At 40.5% G+C, this 17,298-nt stretch overlaps 2 protein-coding genes across 4 annotated transcripts in view; one reads left to right on the top strand and one right to left on the bottom strand.

The window, feature by feature from the left end:
• SPATA17 (spermatogenesis associated 17) overlaps window positions 1–10,054 on the bottom strand; it is a 133,658-nt gene extending 123,604 nt beyond the window's left edge. For all 3 annotated transcript variants that reach the window (XM_027897309.1, XM_027897310.1, XM_027897311.1), the window contains exons 1-3: window positions 9,922–10,054; window positions 5,038–5,127; window positions 1,630–1,711 (exon numbers count right to left, since the gene is read on the bottom strand). In XM_027897309.1, coding sequence (XP_027753110.1) covers window positions 1,630–1,711; window positions 5,038–5,127; window positions 9,922–10,028 — 279 coding nt within the window. In that variant the 5' untranslated portion in view covers window positions 10,029–10,054. The remainder of the gene's footprint in view (window positions 1–1,629; window positions 1,712–5,037; window positions 5,128–9,921) is intronic.
• A 103-nt stretch (window positions 10,055–10,157) lies between these two features.
• The window catches only part of GPATCH2 (G-patch domain containing 2), a 119,244-nt gene continuing 112,103 nt past the window's right edge, over window positions 10,158–17,298 (top strand). The window contains exon 1 of the mRNA XM_027897308.1: window positions 10,158–10,474. Within this exon, the coding sequence (XP_027753109.1) occupies window positions 10,419–10,474 (56 nt within the window). The 5' untranslated portion in view covers window positions 10,158–10,418. The remainder of the gene's footprint in view (window positions 10,475–17,298) is intronic.

Genomic DNA, 17,298 nt, shown 5'->3' with positions numbered 1-17,298 from the left:
ACATATAAAAGTAAGTCTCTGAAGTGACATAATTTATTTAAAATAGGAAACTGATTACTTTCAGCAAAGAAACTACATTTGAACATGAATGGCCAAAAGAAAGCTCCTTACAGTCTGGGAGGGATTGAAAATTGGCCATCAGACTTCAGTCCTGATTAAGCCCTCTTAAAAACCTAATGATCAGATGTCAAAAACCTACATTATTCTCATCTTGAAAAACACAGAAACACATACATCACTTTGTTTCTGAAGTGAAATCCATCCCTCTACAATGCTTTAATGGTGAAAAAATGTAGAACTTGAGGGAACATTATGAGATGACTTCACCTAAAACATTGCCTGAAGTGTATCTAAGCCATCCATTTTTTTATTCTCCTCTTAACAACCTGCACTAGAGGGAATTACACAGCATCTTTTGGCAGTATGTGTCAATATTTCACATGAAGTTGATTTCTTCTCTCCCTTCTCCCTCCTCTATGCAGTGACTGCATAGATATTTTCTCGTAATTAACAAATTTTAAGATACATTATTCCATTAAGATACATATTTCCATTCTACAGAAGCTCCTCTAGATTAAATAAACCTTCTCTAAGCTCAGGAAAAATATTCAGATGAAGTTCCTTCTTTTTTTCAAAACAGAACCCAATCCAACCATGCAGTAATCTGCTCTACATTCAATAATTAGTTTTAGAGGATGACTGAAAAGCACAGCCTGACAGGATTGCTCCTATTTTATTATGAGCTATGTTCAGTAAGTTAGTAAATTGGAAGAGAGAAAATCTTTAAATAGATTACTGATAAACTTGGGGGGAAAATAGAAAATCATTCAGGTACATGACTCCTGTTACTTGAAAACAATAGTTTAGCAGGGGGTATGAACTTTGGTCTGTAATATATGAGTTATTACAGCTCTTTTTTTTTTGTTTTTCTTTTCCTTGAGTTGTCTGTTTTGATTAAAACACAACAATTCAACAAAATTAATTTAGAATAAACGACTAACAAGTTTAAAACTATTGTAAAACATGAACATAAATTGATAAATTAGTGAAGTAAACCACATATTAAAACCTTAATTTTTTTATGTTAAAGGCAAATTAGTTTCTTCTTAATCTTCTAAACCTGTTAATAAAGGTTTTAGCTTGTGTGCTATCATACACTTTAGCTATCTTCAGGTCTGTCAAGGGAATTAGATTGACTGTGATCTGCTATGTGCCTTAAGGCAAAACCTCAAATACTTCAAGGTTCATTAAGTAAGAAATTTAAACCACTAAAACATAAAACAGCAATGTGTAGACACATTGGCTTATTTTATTTTCAAAATTAGAAGTTCTGCCAGGAAAAAAAAAAAAAAAGCTCCAATCCTGCAATTAGCATCCTGTGGGCAGGCTTCTGCATGAGCAGATCTCATTGCTGGTTTGGGGACTAATACTCCAGAGCTGCAAACACTTAAAACACTGACTTGACTGTTATGAGTAGGCTTACTGAAATTAATGGTGCTTTTCATGATAGTAAAGTTAAGTACGTGCCTGTGGATGAAGATTCAGCTTTTTAATGTCATGATGACGGAATGAATTACTTCTATGTATTCTACAAATAACCAAACAAAACTTTAAAAAGCAGTTTCCTACCTCCACCATTTTTCTGAAGTGTTTTCTGCATCGATATCCTCTCCACCACTTCTGTATCAAAATCACCATTTCATTCAGATGTCTAAAATGAAATATATTAACAAAATAAAGATTTCTTGAGACTTCCCAGCATTATTATCCATACTTATTCCAAACAGATGACCATTACAAAGACACTTCATATGTATACATGCATCCATATATACATATGCACACGCACAAATAGACCATTATACACCTAAATTTATGCATACACACATACTTTGTTTTTTGGAAAAAATGGGTTACTGCAAACTTCTCTGTTTTGGTTGTCATGACAAAAGTTTAATGAAAAAGCCTTACAGATTTAATTTGCATAAAAATATGATTTTACTTTCATGGATGGTTTTAACCAACATACCTGATCAGTTCAGAATTTTTACAGTACATGCACATTTTCACAGCTTTACTATTTTTAAGTATTTGATAAAACTCACTGATATCTGGAATTTTGAGACATCTTATTCACTTTTATACATCTTCTTTGCCTTTATAAAATTACACCTAGCTTAATTATGAGTTAATACGTACTTTGTCCTTATACATATATAAATATAATATGTATGTGCACATATATTTATATAATTATGGTATTAAAAATTTTATAATTAGTGTCTCAGGTTAATTTTTGCAGAAAATCATGCAATCATTACTTTGGGACTGTCTAAAAAAAACTGTATAGGGGATCATTCATACCACCTGACTGCGGATATCAAACTCATTAGCCTTGAAGTCCACTCAGTGGAAGCAGTCAGGCTAATTCAGAACACTAAGAACTGCCTATATGGAGCCTGTGCTCCCAAGTCAGAGAGAGTTACAGGATTACAGAATCATTAAAGTTGGAAGAAACCTTCAAGATCACCTAGTCCAACCATAAGTCCAGTATCACAATTATTACCCCTAAACCATATCCCCAAGTGCTACATCCAGGCACCCCTTGAACACTTTTAGAGATGGTGCCTCCACCATCCCCCTGGGCTACTTATTCCAATGCCTAACCACTCCTTCACTGAACTTTTTTTTTCCTAATATCTAACCTGAACTTCCTATGATGCAACTTAGGCCCATTTCCTCTGATCCTTTCACTTGATACACAGCAGAAGAGATCGACCCCCACCTCACTATCACTTTCTCTCAGGCAGTTTTAGAGAGCAATGAGGTCTTCCCTGAGCTTCCCTTTCTCCAGGCTGAACAACCCCAGCTCCCTCAGCTGCTTCATATGTGACTTGTGTTCCAGACCCTTCCCCAGCTCCATTATCCTTCTCTGGACACGTTCCAGCAACTCACTGTCTTTCTTGTAGTGAGAGGCCCAGAGCTGAACACAGTAAATGAGGTGAGGCCTCACCAGTGCCAAGTACAGGGGGGCAATCTCTTCCCTAGTTCTTCTGGACAAACTGTTGATACAGGCCAAGAAACCAAGAAGACGCTGAGCAAAATCAGCCTGCACACAACAGTTGCAGAGAAAATCCTCTTCTACACTTAGCTGAGATTTACTTCTTCTTACATTGGTCATTACTAAATACAAATGTGTGTTTGGAAAAGCATTTTCCTATAGAATAGATTGGCAAAGACACTTGGGTTTCCACTTTCTTCTACAGCAGAAAGTAACAGCTGTTACTCATGTCCTGGAAAGAGAGGATGAATAACCAAACCTTTTTCTTTGTAGATGCTTTCTGACACTGGTTTCTTAGAGGGTTGAAATACCATGTTTGTTTGCCTGCAGAATGCTTGCCTGTGACAGCTGCATCCCGTGACAACACATTTGAACCAGCAATGGAAAACAAATTACCTGTGCTTTTTTTAACAACTGCACATAATGACTGTAGCCTATCTTTCTATGACGGAAATACTACCCATTAAACAATTAATTTTATTTAACCTAATAATTACTTAGGTTTGACACAGTCTGTCTGGATGATACATAATGACCTGTGACAGGCAAGAAGTCAAACTAGAAGATGTAAAAATCCCTCTCCCTAATTTTTATGAAGATACAGAAATTTGAGCACATGAGTTTGACCGATTGGGCTTACGATCATAAAAATGAAGGAGGGCTTTCTGGGAGAAGGGACCAATCATAGCATTTCCAAGAACCTTGTATCAACATCATAAACCATAGAATCATTAAGGTTGGAAAAAACCTCCAATGTTGATACAGCATTTTACAGAACAAAGATCTCTGATTTATAAATGGAGAAAATCATGTAAAGAAAGATTTTTTTAAAATGACCTGCTTAAATCCAGCTGTAGACTTTAATTTCTACAATAAAAGTCCAGTTGCCGTACTCTCACCAGGCAATTTTTCTGTAACAACAATAAGAGAGAGCAGCGCCACAGAAAGGGACCTGGGGGTCCTGGTGGATGGCAAGTTGAATATGGATCAGCAGTGCCCTGGCAGCCAGGAGGGCCAACCGTGTCCTGAGGGCATCAGGCAAAGCATCGCCAGCCGGTCAAGGGAGGGGATTGCCCTGCTCTGCTCTGCACTCGGGCACCCTCACCTGGAATATTGTGTGCAGTTCTGGGCACCACAATGTAAGAAAGACATTAAACCACTAGAGAGCATCCAAAGGAGGGTTATGGAGACGGTGAAGGGCCTTGAGTGGAAGCCGTGTGAGGAGTGGCTGAAGTCACTTGGTCTGTTCAGCCTGGAGGAGACTGAGGGGAAACCTCATCCCAATCTACAACTTCCTCATGAGGGGAAGAGGAGGGGCAGGCACTGATCTCTTCTCTCTGGTGACCAGTGACAGGACCTGAGGGAGTGGCTTAAGTTGTGTCAGGGGAAGTTTAGGTTGGATATTAGGAAAAAGCTTTTCACCCAGAGAGTGGTTGAGCACTGGAACAGGCTCCCCAGGGCAGTGGTCACAGCACAAAGCCTGACAGAGTTCAAGAAGTGTTTGGATAGCACTCTCAGGCACATGGTGTGACTCTAGAGGAGCCCTGTGCAGGGCCAGGAGTTGGATTTGGATGATCCTTGTGGGTTCCTTCCAACTCAGGATATTCTATCATTCTATAAGAAAAGTCTCTGAATCAGCATATCCAAGGGACATCTGGTTGTTTTGTTTCTTTCCCAATCATGACAAGATTTCCTACAGAATACTGTCTATCTGTTATGAAGATAGACTATTTCCAAGCTACCTATTAGCATCATGCCCTTTTAACTGTATACCATTCTGGAAATCAAAAATTACATTTTAGAGTGGCACAGCATATATTTCATTCTGTTGAAAAGCAGAATAAGAGTTGTTGGTTGTTTTTTTTCCCCTAACTGCTACCATTTTACTAAAATCAAATAATACCATGAGCAATTTTGAGGAGAAATTCAAGGCTGAAACACAGACTAGGATAGGCTAGGTAGGCTTAATATACTACCTCAGATAGGTTCGGACTCTGTATCCTCGAAACCAGCTCTGGATTTTGACAGCAGCTCTGTACTTTATTTTTCTGTCTTCATCTATAGATCTGAAAATATAAAAGCAGTAATAATTATCAGCATGGCAATGTAGAACCAAAGTAAAAAAAAATATTCTAAATATGCTTTATTGTTGCAGTTTGGGATCCTTTTCACTTCTTAATTCTACACAATTCAGTGGTAGTGCAGAAAAATGTAACTTACATTAGTTGCATAGTATGAAGGTAACAAGGATAAAGAGCATTGCAACTCATAGGAGACGTAAGTTTTGGGAGAGTGTATTTCTTATTCTCACACAACACTGAATATACGTGTCAGCATGTCACATGGACTTCTTCCACTGCAGATGAAATGTTGCAGGATAATGCTTTAACTAAAATTAAATTAATTAAACACATTATCTTTTGATTGTTAAAAAATCTTTTGGTCATTTCTTACTTCAACACTGATAGCATCAACAATGGTGACAGATACACTCCTTGTCTGTAGGAATTTTTAATGAATATGAGTTAACCTTAGCAGGATGGGAGCAGAGGATTTACACATTCTAGCTAGTTTCCTAGGAAGGAATTTCAAGAGGAGAAAAATTAAAAAGAAGAGATGATGAAAGGAAAGTGAGATACAAATGTAATTTTATACTGTTACAACAGTGAAAGCATAGGAAAGAAACCAGGTGTTAGAATTTCCAAACTTTAGAAGGCCTGGAACATCAGGAAACAAAATCTTAGTGTGGCTTAAAAGGAAGTCAGAACTGGGAAACAAATGGATTTAGTAATTTACATAGATTCCAAAGGGATGACCATAGGAATCTTCTACATGAACATACAGTAGTCAATGCAACAGCTTATTGAGTCCTGACAGAACTTTTCACAATGGGAATTCAAAGACACAGATTTTGGAGATGATGTAGATATGAAACTGGCAGCATATTGACATGTGCTACAGACAGGCAAGGAGGGAATAAAAGGAAACAACAGAATTACAAAATATGCTAGGGTTGCAGCATTGATTAATACAGATCCTAGAGAAAACAATGAAAAAGGGAGGATGTAGAGAAGGATGAAGGATTTGGTTTTAAGTTACATGAAAAGAAAGGTTATCTAGAAAGAGATACTGGTGAGGCAGCAGAAGATGCAAGGTAGATGTAGGGGAGAATTGATGACTTCAAGGAGATTTTCAAGAACTATTAAATGTCAAAGCTTTGTGTCAAATGACATAGTACAAGCAAAAGACATGCACAAGTGCGAAAGAAACACAAGAAGCACAAGTAAAAGGACCTCATCAGAATAATTCCAAGAGATAGCCCTTGCTTGCATTCTCTCTGTGACTCTGTCTATTAGAATAGTGTTTGTGACAAAGCTAAAAGTCATGTAAGGAAAACCATGAATTTAAAACAGATTAAAAAAATATATTAACCTGGAAGAGGCTTTTAAGAGAGTTTAGGGAGAAATCATTGCCATTATGAGTTTCAATGCTGAGGGGTAAAACTCAGCTATGAGATCATCTCTGCCTTTTATTTATTTTTTATTTGTTTCAAAATGTTAGTAACTGTCAAGTCTTTGAACTTAAAATTATATTTTAATTATCATGGATTTTTTTTGTTAACCTATTTTTATCAGGAACATATTTACCAAATACTTTATTTTGTTACACCTGACACAAAATAACAATTAGGTTACTATTAGTTAGTTTCCTTAATTAGCTGACATTAGTTAGCTCTCCAAACAAAGTTTTGTGTCAACATTAATTGCATCAGTAAACCCCAACAAGATTAATTTTTATCTGACAAATTATATCTCATCATATTTCTTGTGAATTGAAATGCATATTTACTATCAGAGATCAAGAAACATTAGCTCCACTCATTTTATATCATATGGTGTAGCATGTGCTCTCAAATCACATTAAGTGGGCACAAATTTTCATTGTCATCTGAGATTCATCAGACCTTTTCAGTACCTCAAAACTGTGGGAAACAGACTTTTTCAACCTAAGACTCCAAAATAAAAAGTTTTCAAAGCTGGCTAGAGAGCTTCCTTGTTCCCTTCTTGTGCAGATTCTGGGACTTTATAGGAAGCAGACACCCTCAGAATACTTTTACCTAGAGGTAAATGATTTTGATGAAAAGGATTTTGATTGGGCAATTTGGGCCAGGACAGGCAGCCACAATTACTGCCTGGAAATGGAGGGGATGAGGGACTGGTCGTGTCAGAGGTGACAGCTCCAAAACCAGTCCTACCCACTTGGCAATGACAATAGTCTGCTTCTAGAAGAGCAGAAGCCTTCTCCTCTCTTACTTTCTGTTTGATTTTTTTAGCTGGCATTCTCTTGCCTGGCCAAGGCAGTTTAGAAGTCCTTGTAAAGTTTATTGAAACAGACCAACAACAAGATAGATCCACAAACCCTTTCAACTGCCCTTGCCAACAGAAGTGTTTTGAGGTGAAAGTTTCTCAGGCAGGTATTTGCCCTTTTGATCAGGATGCATAGTTGTCATACTGTTTGAATAAAAGCTTTTAGAGTCACAGGTATTTCTCAAAGCCTTTACTGAAAGTAAAAAAAGGCATTTTCAAGGTCAGCACCTGACATACAGATGCTACAGTAAATAAAGGCAGGTTATTGAATGAGTACAGTGATAAACTTGTTTAAAACTTAAGAGAGTGCACTAATGGATCCTGTACAGTCTAATGCTTATGCTGACAGTGTATTTCTAAAAGGGCAGGCTTATGGTATTTTTGCATTACGACATCATTGGGCAAGTCTTTCCCTAGAAAGGTGCTTTCCCCAAAAAGCCAGTTTAAGACACCTCATACCTCTCACATAAACCGAGTTCTGCAAAAAGCATGACAGGAATGTTATGGAGATCAGAAAAATATTATTAAGATTAGTTACTGAGCTGGACTGTTTGAATCCTCTCATTTAAATACTCAGCTGCAAATCTGAATTTTCAGAAGCTGATGGATCATGGCCTATTCTTAAAAGGGAAACAATTCATGTTTGGAAAGCTCTGCCAAAAAACAAATCCCCAAACATCAAGCATGCTGCCCTCCAATGGATTTCCAAGTCTGGCTCAGGCTGCTCTTCCTAACCTGAAATATGTGAAATACAAGCATAGTCTCCTATAACTGATGTTTGTTTAGTGAACTGCTGTGTGTACAGCCACAGGAGTATGAACAAAAGTTCAAGGGAAGAACAGGAAAACACAATACTTAACATGCAGGCAGGACTTGATCCCTGTGTAACTTTTAGGAATGTTCAGGAGGATTGTTATTCATGATAATGGTGTTGTAATTAGATTCAAAAATAAATGATTCATTAATTAGTGAAGAAAAATTAAACTACAACTATGCTAAACACGCTTTTTTTTTTTTTTTGTGAGCGAGTACTTGCATTACAGACACAGCAACAGCAACAATGCAGTTGAATAAAAGGGTTTACAGGACAAATCTATGCAATATTAAAGTCGGTTTTAAAATATTTTATTTCCTGAAATCTGATCTAGGATAAGTTGGCCATCACGTTAGCAGCCAGAAAACTTGGCAACGCAAACTGTTCCAGTTGGTGAGAAGTGTAACAGAAGATCTAATCTTTCAGCCTGTTGCTCACTGTGTAGGATATGTTAGATCTTTAAGTAGAATAAACACCTCCTTAACTTGGTTAAAAAAAAGACAAAACATGTCCCAGGTATTTAGAAACTCAAGTTGCACAATCTAATTCAGAAGCTCGATTTTAAACCGTGTGGATAATAAACATCAACTCAGAAGTTGGGGAGATTTTCTTTCAATTAACTTTAAATAAAAAAAAAAAATAGGAAGAGTAGTGCCTTGCAAGAGGACAAGCATTCAGGTACAGTCACAGACCTGAGCCACCAGCGCAAGGGCTCAGGGCTGGCGTTCGACATCCTGGCATCACTATGAGGGATCCTCTGGGAATAGCAACGCCGCTGGCGCAGGAGAGAAGGAGCAGGCTCCTGAGGCCGGAATGGGGGAAAGGGGGCGGCTCTCAGAACGGGAGAGGGCTGAAATTGTGAGGCCCAACGCCTTTTAGGAGTTTCCAGAGGCTCCTTTTCCCTCAAAATTAGCAGAGGGGGCGGGAAAACAGCAGGACATTAAGTATTTTCAGTGTATAAATGGACCACCTAAAGACGTTGTGCTGCTGCCATCAGGTCTCCTCAGATCACACCAATATTTGGGATCAATGGGGTGAGTCTGTGCTCTCGGGAGGGATTTTAAAGTGAAACAGAATCACAGAATGGGTAAGGTTGGAAAGGGACCACAGTGGGTCATCTGGTCCAACCTTTCTGCTGAAGCAAGCTCGTCCTAGAGGACAAGGCACAAGATTGTGTCCAGAGGGTTTTTGAATATCTCCAGTCAGGGAGACTCTGCAACTTCTCTGGTCAATCAGAGCTGTCACTCCCACAGTAAAGAAGTTCTTCCTTATATTCAGGTGGAATTTCCTGTGGATCAGTTTCTGCCCGTTGCCACTTGTCCTATTGCTTGGCACCACCAAGAAGAGCCTGGATCCATCCTCGACACTCTCTTCACATACTTACAGCAACTGATGAGGTCCCCTCTCACTCGTCTTTTCGTGGCTGAACAGGCCCAGTCCCTTCAGCTTTTCCTCGTAACAGATGTTCCAGTCCCTTGATCATCTTCGTAGCCCTCCGCTGGACCCTCTCCAGGAGCTCCATGTCTCTCTTGTACTGAGAAGCCCAGAGCTGGACAATTTCCAGGGGGACTGCCGCCATCTGGTTGCTGTGGGAGAGCCGGGGTCCACCCGCCCGCCCGCCCGCCCGAGCCCAGCATGAGGAGGTGTGCCCTGCCCCACCACCGGCACGGCCCGGGTACCTGTTCTCAAGGAAATACTCCTCCCGCAGCTCCTGCAGCCTCTCCTGCAGCCGGGCCAGGGCGGCCATGCTCCCTCCCTGCTCCCGCCCTCCCGACGCCGCCGCCATGGCAACGGGACCGTCCCACTGCGCTGGGGCGCGGGGGTGTCGCTGCCCCGGCGGCCCCGCGGGCAGGGACCGGCACCGCTCTGGGGGTAGCGGGGGCTCCGCGGGGCTGCCCCGGGGCCGAGACGGGGGTTCTGGGGGGAGACGCGGAGCCCCTGGGCAGCGGCCGGGAGAGGGCCGGGAAGAGGCGAGGTGGTCGCGCCCGGCTTCCTCCGGTGCCGCGGCCGCTTCCGGGCCCGCATCATGGGGGAGTGAGGAGCAGCGCCGGCCGCCCGTGCCCGCCCGCCCGGCCCGAGCCCGCCCGGCCCCGGCCCCTGCCCGCCTCCCCTCGGCACAGTCTCTGCGAAGCGGCGCCAGCCTCCCCGGGGAGCGGCCGGCCGAGGCGCCGGGTTCATGTTCCGGGTGGCTGAACCTACCCCGACCCGAGCTCAGGCGGCGAGGAAGAGCTGGTAAGCCCGGGCCCGCGGGGAGCACGTGTCCGCCGCCCACGGGGCCGCTGGAGGAGGGAGAGGGTCGGGAACAGCATCTCCGTGCCGCGGGTGGGGCTTGGAAACGTGGGGGCGAGTGGTGCCCCCGCCCCGGGCGGGCCTCCCCGGGGCTACCGCTGACACAGGGTGGAGGTGATGGAGGTGGGGATGGAGGTGTTGATGGTGCCCGCTCCGGGATGCGCGGCCGGAGGTCTGACAGGTGCCACTGGCGCATCCCGGCAGCGCCGGGGGTTTATGAGCGAGCAGTAAGGCGGAGGGAGGAATTTCCACGCCTTGCTGAAAAGGAACTGTAGGCAAACGATGAATCAAAACTTTTGTCCCGAGCTCCCCAAACATTCCCTGCGTATTTGGGTTTTTCTAACAGTGGTAGGTTCTCTAAGGCTAAAGCCCTTGCAGTGTGTGCAGCTGAGCATCCAGGGGACGGGGGTTTGCTGCTCTGGAGGTTTTTTATTGCAAACCAAGAATCAACAAGTGCTGCTGTAGCCATCGAGCAGAGAAAACGTGAGTAGTTCTCCTGTAATGAAGTTCACAGATTTACTGTTTGATGTAATTCCACGTGCCAGCATAGTGACCTCAAAGGCATTGTTGTTTTTATTGTAGTACTGTGAATAGGGGGAGCCAAGTAGCAGAATAGAAGAAGTGACTTTTGTTAATAGGCCATGGAGGCATGGAGACTGGTAGTGGAGAGACTTGATAGACACAGGGTGTCCAAAGCAATCAGTTGGGAAGCCTTTCATGTTCTTACTGAAATGTTACATATCTTGTGATATGTTAGGTATCGACTGGTGTGTCTAGTTTGTTATTCATTTCACTTTTATTAATGTAAGCGAGGAGGCTTGTGGCGGGATTTTTTTGTGTGTGTTTTTTCTTAATAATTTGAGGCCTTGAGGCTTTTTTGGAGCCTGTGTTGCAGATACCTGCTGGTAGATTTCCCAGATCTAAACTATATTTTCTTTCATCTTTTTTTTTTTTTCGTTTCTTTTCTGGGGATGGGGAAGAAGAGGGAGGGAAGGGCTTAGCACTTTGTTTTCTTACACAGAAAACTGCATTTTTCCTCCACTTTGCTGATAGCACCAGTTGTTGTTTTTTCCTGTGGGTATTGTTATGGCTTCTTTACAATTTTCTAAATGAGAAAACTTTCAAAGAGGGATTTTACTTGCCCTGATATGTGTATTGGCTAGAAGAAGCTTGCCAGTAGTGCTAGACATCCAAATTTGCCTGGTGTAAATATAACTTCTGTTGGTGTAATTCAGAACATTTCAGAGAATGAGATATACTCTAGTGGCACAGGAATTTTTACTTAAGTAGAAATGCTGCATACAACAGAAACATTGCTTGACAATCCCAACATGTGTATGTACTCTGAGAAATTTTTCAATAAATATACCTGTCATGCGTCTTTTAAGTTTTACTGGTTTGTGTCCACATAAAGTAATTTAGTTCCAGAGGCTTTTAGAATAGTCTTCAGCAACATGAGATGTGGGCATAGTCTTCTAATCAGACAATAGTGATTTTGCTTGTACCCAGAGGAATTCAATACAGAGAAAACAACACTCTTAGTTTAGCAGTTCTGAAGGAAGGTCTTTTGAAAATCTGACTACTCCTCAGAGCTTTCCTATTCTTATATAGAAGTTATTGCGGAAGTTGTTTGTTAAAGGAAGCCCATTTGAGTGGGATGCAGGAAAATGCTTTTTTCAGTGCCTAATACTTGATGTAGAAAATTAAGAACTTGGGCTTTTTTAAAAGCATTAAGACCCTAAAGAGCTGAATAGATTCAGAACAACCACAAAGTAAAATTGTTCACTTTGAATGGTAAAGCTGCTCTGAAGCTGAATATTTTTCATTTAAATAGTGAACGCATGCGGCAATTTGGGAATAGTTTGTATTTTGGGTACTTACTGGACACTCTGATAATGACTGTGGTGCTATAGCATATTACCACCATGTGACAGTTCATATAATTCTGCACCTTGACAATTAATTAATGAACTCATACTTCTGAAAAGGGCAAGCATATCAGTAAATGGCAGCAATGGGATTGCAAGAATTGCTCCCTCTCATGATAAATTGCTCCAAATCTCATTTCTGGCTGACCAGTTCATTTGTGTTAGAGCCTTGTTAAATGTACTTCATGTCAGCATCTTTCTAACTGTATGCCATTGCTCTGTGCTAAACACTTTTTCACTGTTAAATATAAGTAGACTGATAGTATTTATTGTTGTGCCTTCTTAGATAAGCAGCAGTTATAGAAAAGTCAGATATACTTATTGCGAGTTAGCCTGACCCTAATTTTTAGGAGGATCAGCAGCATACTCAGTTATAAAATGCCATCATTGCTCAAATACTTTTTATTGTATAGGATGGAATTACATAATCACAGAATGGGTCAGGTTGTAAGGGACCCCAGTGCGTCATCTGGTCCAACCTTCCTGCTCGAGCAGGGTCATCCTAGAGCACATGGCATACAATTCCATCCAGACAGTTCTGGAATATCCCCAGTGAGGGAGACTCCACAACCTCTCTGGGCAATCTGTTCCAGTGTGTTATCACTCCCACAGTAAAGAAGTTCTTCCTCATATTCATGTGGAACTTCCTGTGCATTGTGTCTGCCTGTTACCTCTTGTCCTATTGCCTGGCACCGCTGAGCAGAGCCTGGATCCATCCTCTTGACACCCTCCCGTCAGATACTTACAGACATTGAAGAGATCCCTCTCAACCATCTCTCCTCTAGACTGAACAGGCCCATATCCCTCAGCCTTTCCTTGTAAGAGATGTTCCAGTCCCTTGATCATCTTTGTAGCCTGTTACCTCTTGTCCTATTGCTTGGCACGGCTGAGCAGAGCCTGGATCCATCCTCTTGATGTTGGAAGTAATTGTATGCAGTTACTGGGAGCTGTATATATGATATAGAAAAAGTTCATAGACATTTCCAGCAATGTAGTAACTGTCTTTATTGAGGAACAATGACTTTCAAAAACTTAATTTTTTCAAAATCCTCCCATGCTTTGTTATTTTCTGGATCTGGTTTATACACACACAATGGACTGCAAAGGAGTGTTGGCATACCTTGAAAGTGAAAAGTAGTCTGGGATTTTGGGTTTGTTTTCCCCTTTTCAGATATAGATGTGCTCCAGCATAGTATCCTGGTTTGTCTCAATACATTTTGGTTTTAGTGTAGCTTTTCATACCTGGTTGTCCAGCAGACAGTGCTTAAGGAGGTAAATAGGTGTGGATGTGGAACCAGATGCTTTGTCTGCCTCACAGAGATGGCTTTTTAATGACAGGTGAGTTTAAATAGTGTAGGCACAACTTCAGTTTCTGATCATAGAATCATTAAGGTTGGAAAAGACCTCTGAGGTAAAGTCCCACTGTTGAACCAGCACTACTGTGTTCACAACTAAGCCGTGACCCCAAGTGCCACATTCACACCTTTTTTTGAACACTTGCAGGTACGGAGGTTCCATCACTTCCCAGGGCAGCCTGTTCCAAAGCCTGATCATCCTTTCAGTGAAGAAATTTTTCCTAATATCTAATCTAAACCTCCCCTGGTGCAACTTATGGCTGTTTCCTCTTGTCCTGATATTTGTTACCTTAGAGAAGAGCCTCCTGTGGAACACAGGTTTATCAGTTATTTCCTAATCGTCTCTTGCTAGCTTTTTAATAATTTTAACTGCATTATGTTACTTCATTTTGCTTCCCCCTTCATGTATTCCAAGAACATGATAGTTCTCTTTTTTTTTGAATCCATAAATTCTTCAGGCAATGAAGTGAGATTTATCATGTTCTGCTACCTCCCAAATACTTGCACCTGTTCAATCCAAATTTCTCTCACACTCATTAATAAAACAGTGATCTCGAAACTAACGTTTCTAAGGCTTTGTGAAAATAACTTCTGAGGTAGAGAAATGGGATTCAAATTAGTAGCTGTCTGAAGATAAAGGTACATTGTGAGTACACCTGTGTTACAAGACATCAGAGAATCCATATGGGAAAAGATTATAGGAAATTGAGGTTTATAATCTTGATGTTGAAGGAACTATTTGATTTTTCATGTGCTTTTAGCTTATGATCAAGCTGGGTTGTGAAGACAGCAAAACTCATGTTTTTTTTTCATAATTGATGAGGCACAGATGCAGCATAAATCTAGCTGCAAGAAACCCCAGACCTATTTAACAGGAAAAGGTACAGAACTAGAAAGTAAATGTAAATGCAGCTGTTGATTTGGTAAGAGATAATGCCTTTCTTTAAGAGTTGTGCGACTAAATTAACTTTCTCATCAGTGTGTGTTTGTTAAATATTTTGTGAGCAGTCAAAGCTTTGTTACGTGCTTTAGGTGGGAAGTGAAGACAAATGATACTTAATTTCCACTGAAAAGGTAAGTGCCCATTATTTCCCTTAGGATTTTCACTTTGAATGTTAATACTGGACAGAGGCTGTGTGACCTGTTTTGGAGCAGGTGAAAGCAGTTATGCTGTTTCCTGTAAATGGTACTTACATGTTTTGGTAAGAGTTTGAGAGGAAAAGAATCAGCCTTTGGTGAACTACATTAAAATTGCTTCAGATAACTGTAAAGGTCAGTGTAGGCAAACTAGATTTTCTCGTAGTAAAGTAGAATCTTCTCCTAGTGAGGACATTACAGTTTATTGCTAGCTGTGGGCTGTTGCTGTAAGTGCATTTTTATAGCCTTTTGTGAGTCATACTAAACTGTGGCTCATCTTAATATTTTATGTACTTCAATATGTTGTTCTACATTCATTGTTACAACCCTTGAAATTTCTTATCTTACTGAATATTGTTGATACTGGTAATGCCTTTAATACTTCTTACAGTTATTTTTCAACTTGTTTCAAATGCAAATATTTTTGTTACAGTACCATCTGCAGCAATGATTAAAATTGCTTCAAAGGTTGGGAATACAAGCTTGACAGCTGGTTGTGAACTATGGAGAAAGTTCCAAAACTGATTTTGTGTGATAAGTAATGCTATAGTAGAAATATGCTCCTGAATTTTGAAGATAGGTTTGAGATTAACTGTTCTATCTGGTAGCTGCTGCCTTTTTTTTTTTTTTTTACTTCAATTATAGCAGGAGAAATGAGAGCAACAATAAAATGAAGCAAAAGAGATTTTTTGGCTCTTCAGGAGAAGGAATTTCAATGTGAACCACTGGCATGTTGAAAATACAACGTGAATAAGAAGCTGAAGTGATTTTTGATTGTATTCTCAATCTGTTGCAAAGGAGGTTGCACTGTCCTGAATTGATCAAGTAATTCTCATAATCATTCTAAGGAAACATGTTGAAATAATTGCAATATTGATTTGCCCAATCTGCCTAAGATGTAATGCAGTTATGATACAGCTATATTATACATTGAACCATGGCTGCAATTTTTAGGGTAAATAAGATCACTGCCCTATACAAATCTTAATTCAGGAGTTGCAATGAAGAGACTTGATATTCAATAGAAAAGATTAATTGCAGGAGTGCGTAATATTCAAAGTCATAGTTTGCTGGAAATTAAGTCCTTTTACTGCTCAGGGCCTTTTAAGAATCTAGTTAACCATTTACTTCAAAAACACTTAAGGGTGTTCACTCTTCTTGACTTTCATCTTTTGATCTGGCACCATCTGTATTGACAGTATTTTGGTAAGAATTCAAGGCAAGAATTGGGATATAAAAATCAGAGCTGGATATGTTGTGTTTGATCTTGAAGTATTTTTGGAACTAAGGCAACTTTACCACCATCCTCCTTATGCCATTTTCTGGAGTAAATTGGTATGTCCACTCTAGGAGCTACATTGATTTTAGTGATACAGTTATCCATACAGATTAGGGATACTGAATGGAAGGAATTAATCATAAACTGTGGTGTAAGACGTTAGTGTCCCTGTCTTCTTTCCCTTTTGCTTTGTGCTGCAGGGGCACTGGCAGAATGGGCTGCAAGAGACATATAAGCTAGTTCATATTCTGGCAGGTTAGCAGAAACCTCTTTGTTTTGAGAGCTAAATGTAGGTTTTTGCTAAATGTAGTTCACTTTTTCATGTACCTCCACTTTTGTCAGTTTGCTATGGATGCAAAAGTCTGTGGCAGAAGGGCTGGGCAGGCAGCTGGGGGAATTGGTGTCTCAAATTAACCCAAATGTGCTGGAGTTTGTCTGTTTGAGTGTTACAGCTCCTGTTATAGTAGTAAAAAGTCTTAGAAAGGACCCTTAAATCTTAATGGCATCTCATTTCTGATATGTGCACCTGTGAGGATATATCTCATCCTGTGGGTTTAATAGCAAGGCTGAAGGGGCCAGTGCCCTCCCCACTGTGCAGTTATAGCTGCTGAGAAACAGGGGCTAATACATTCAGGCATCCTGTGTATATTCCTACCACACAAGCAAGAAAACCCAAGCAAAAACCAAACACCTCCCTCTCCCCTCAAACCCTCTGCAGTAATTGAATCTTTGAAAAATCAAAGAAAGAATTAGCTTTACATCATTGTGCTGCCACATTTAGAAGTAATTTCTAGACTAATTGGCTTCCACTTTTCCACTTTTTTCTTTCTGAATTTTCAGAAAATTGTTGCTTAATTTGGAATGCTTTTCCTCCTGTGTTGCTTCTTTTACTTCTGAGAAGTAATTTTGTGTGATTGTGGATGTTTTCATTCTTCTGAACCAAGTGGATAAGGAGAAGCGTAGCATTCTTCCAGAGCTGTCTCACCACTTACAAGACAATATGATAATTCTGCTGTACTGAGAGTCCAAGAAAACATTAAATAAGGAGGGAATAATACGACTAGAGAT

Source organism: Empidonax traillii, unplaced genomic scaffold (genome assembly GCF_003031625.1).
Source record: "Empidonax traillii isolate 1590-97213 ecotype Southwest subspecies unplaced genomic scaffold, ASM303162v1 scaffold535:size1322822, whole genome shotgun sequence".
Classification (NCBI taxonomy): Eukaryota; Metazoa; Chordata; class Aves; order Passeriformes; family Tyrannidae; genus Empidonax; species Empidonax traillii.
This window is presented reverse-complemented; position numbering and strand designations above follow the sequence as displayed.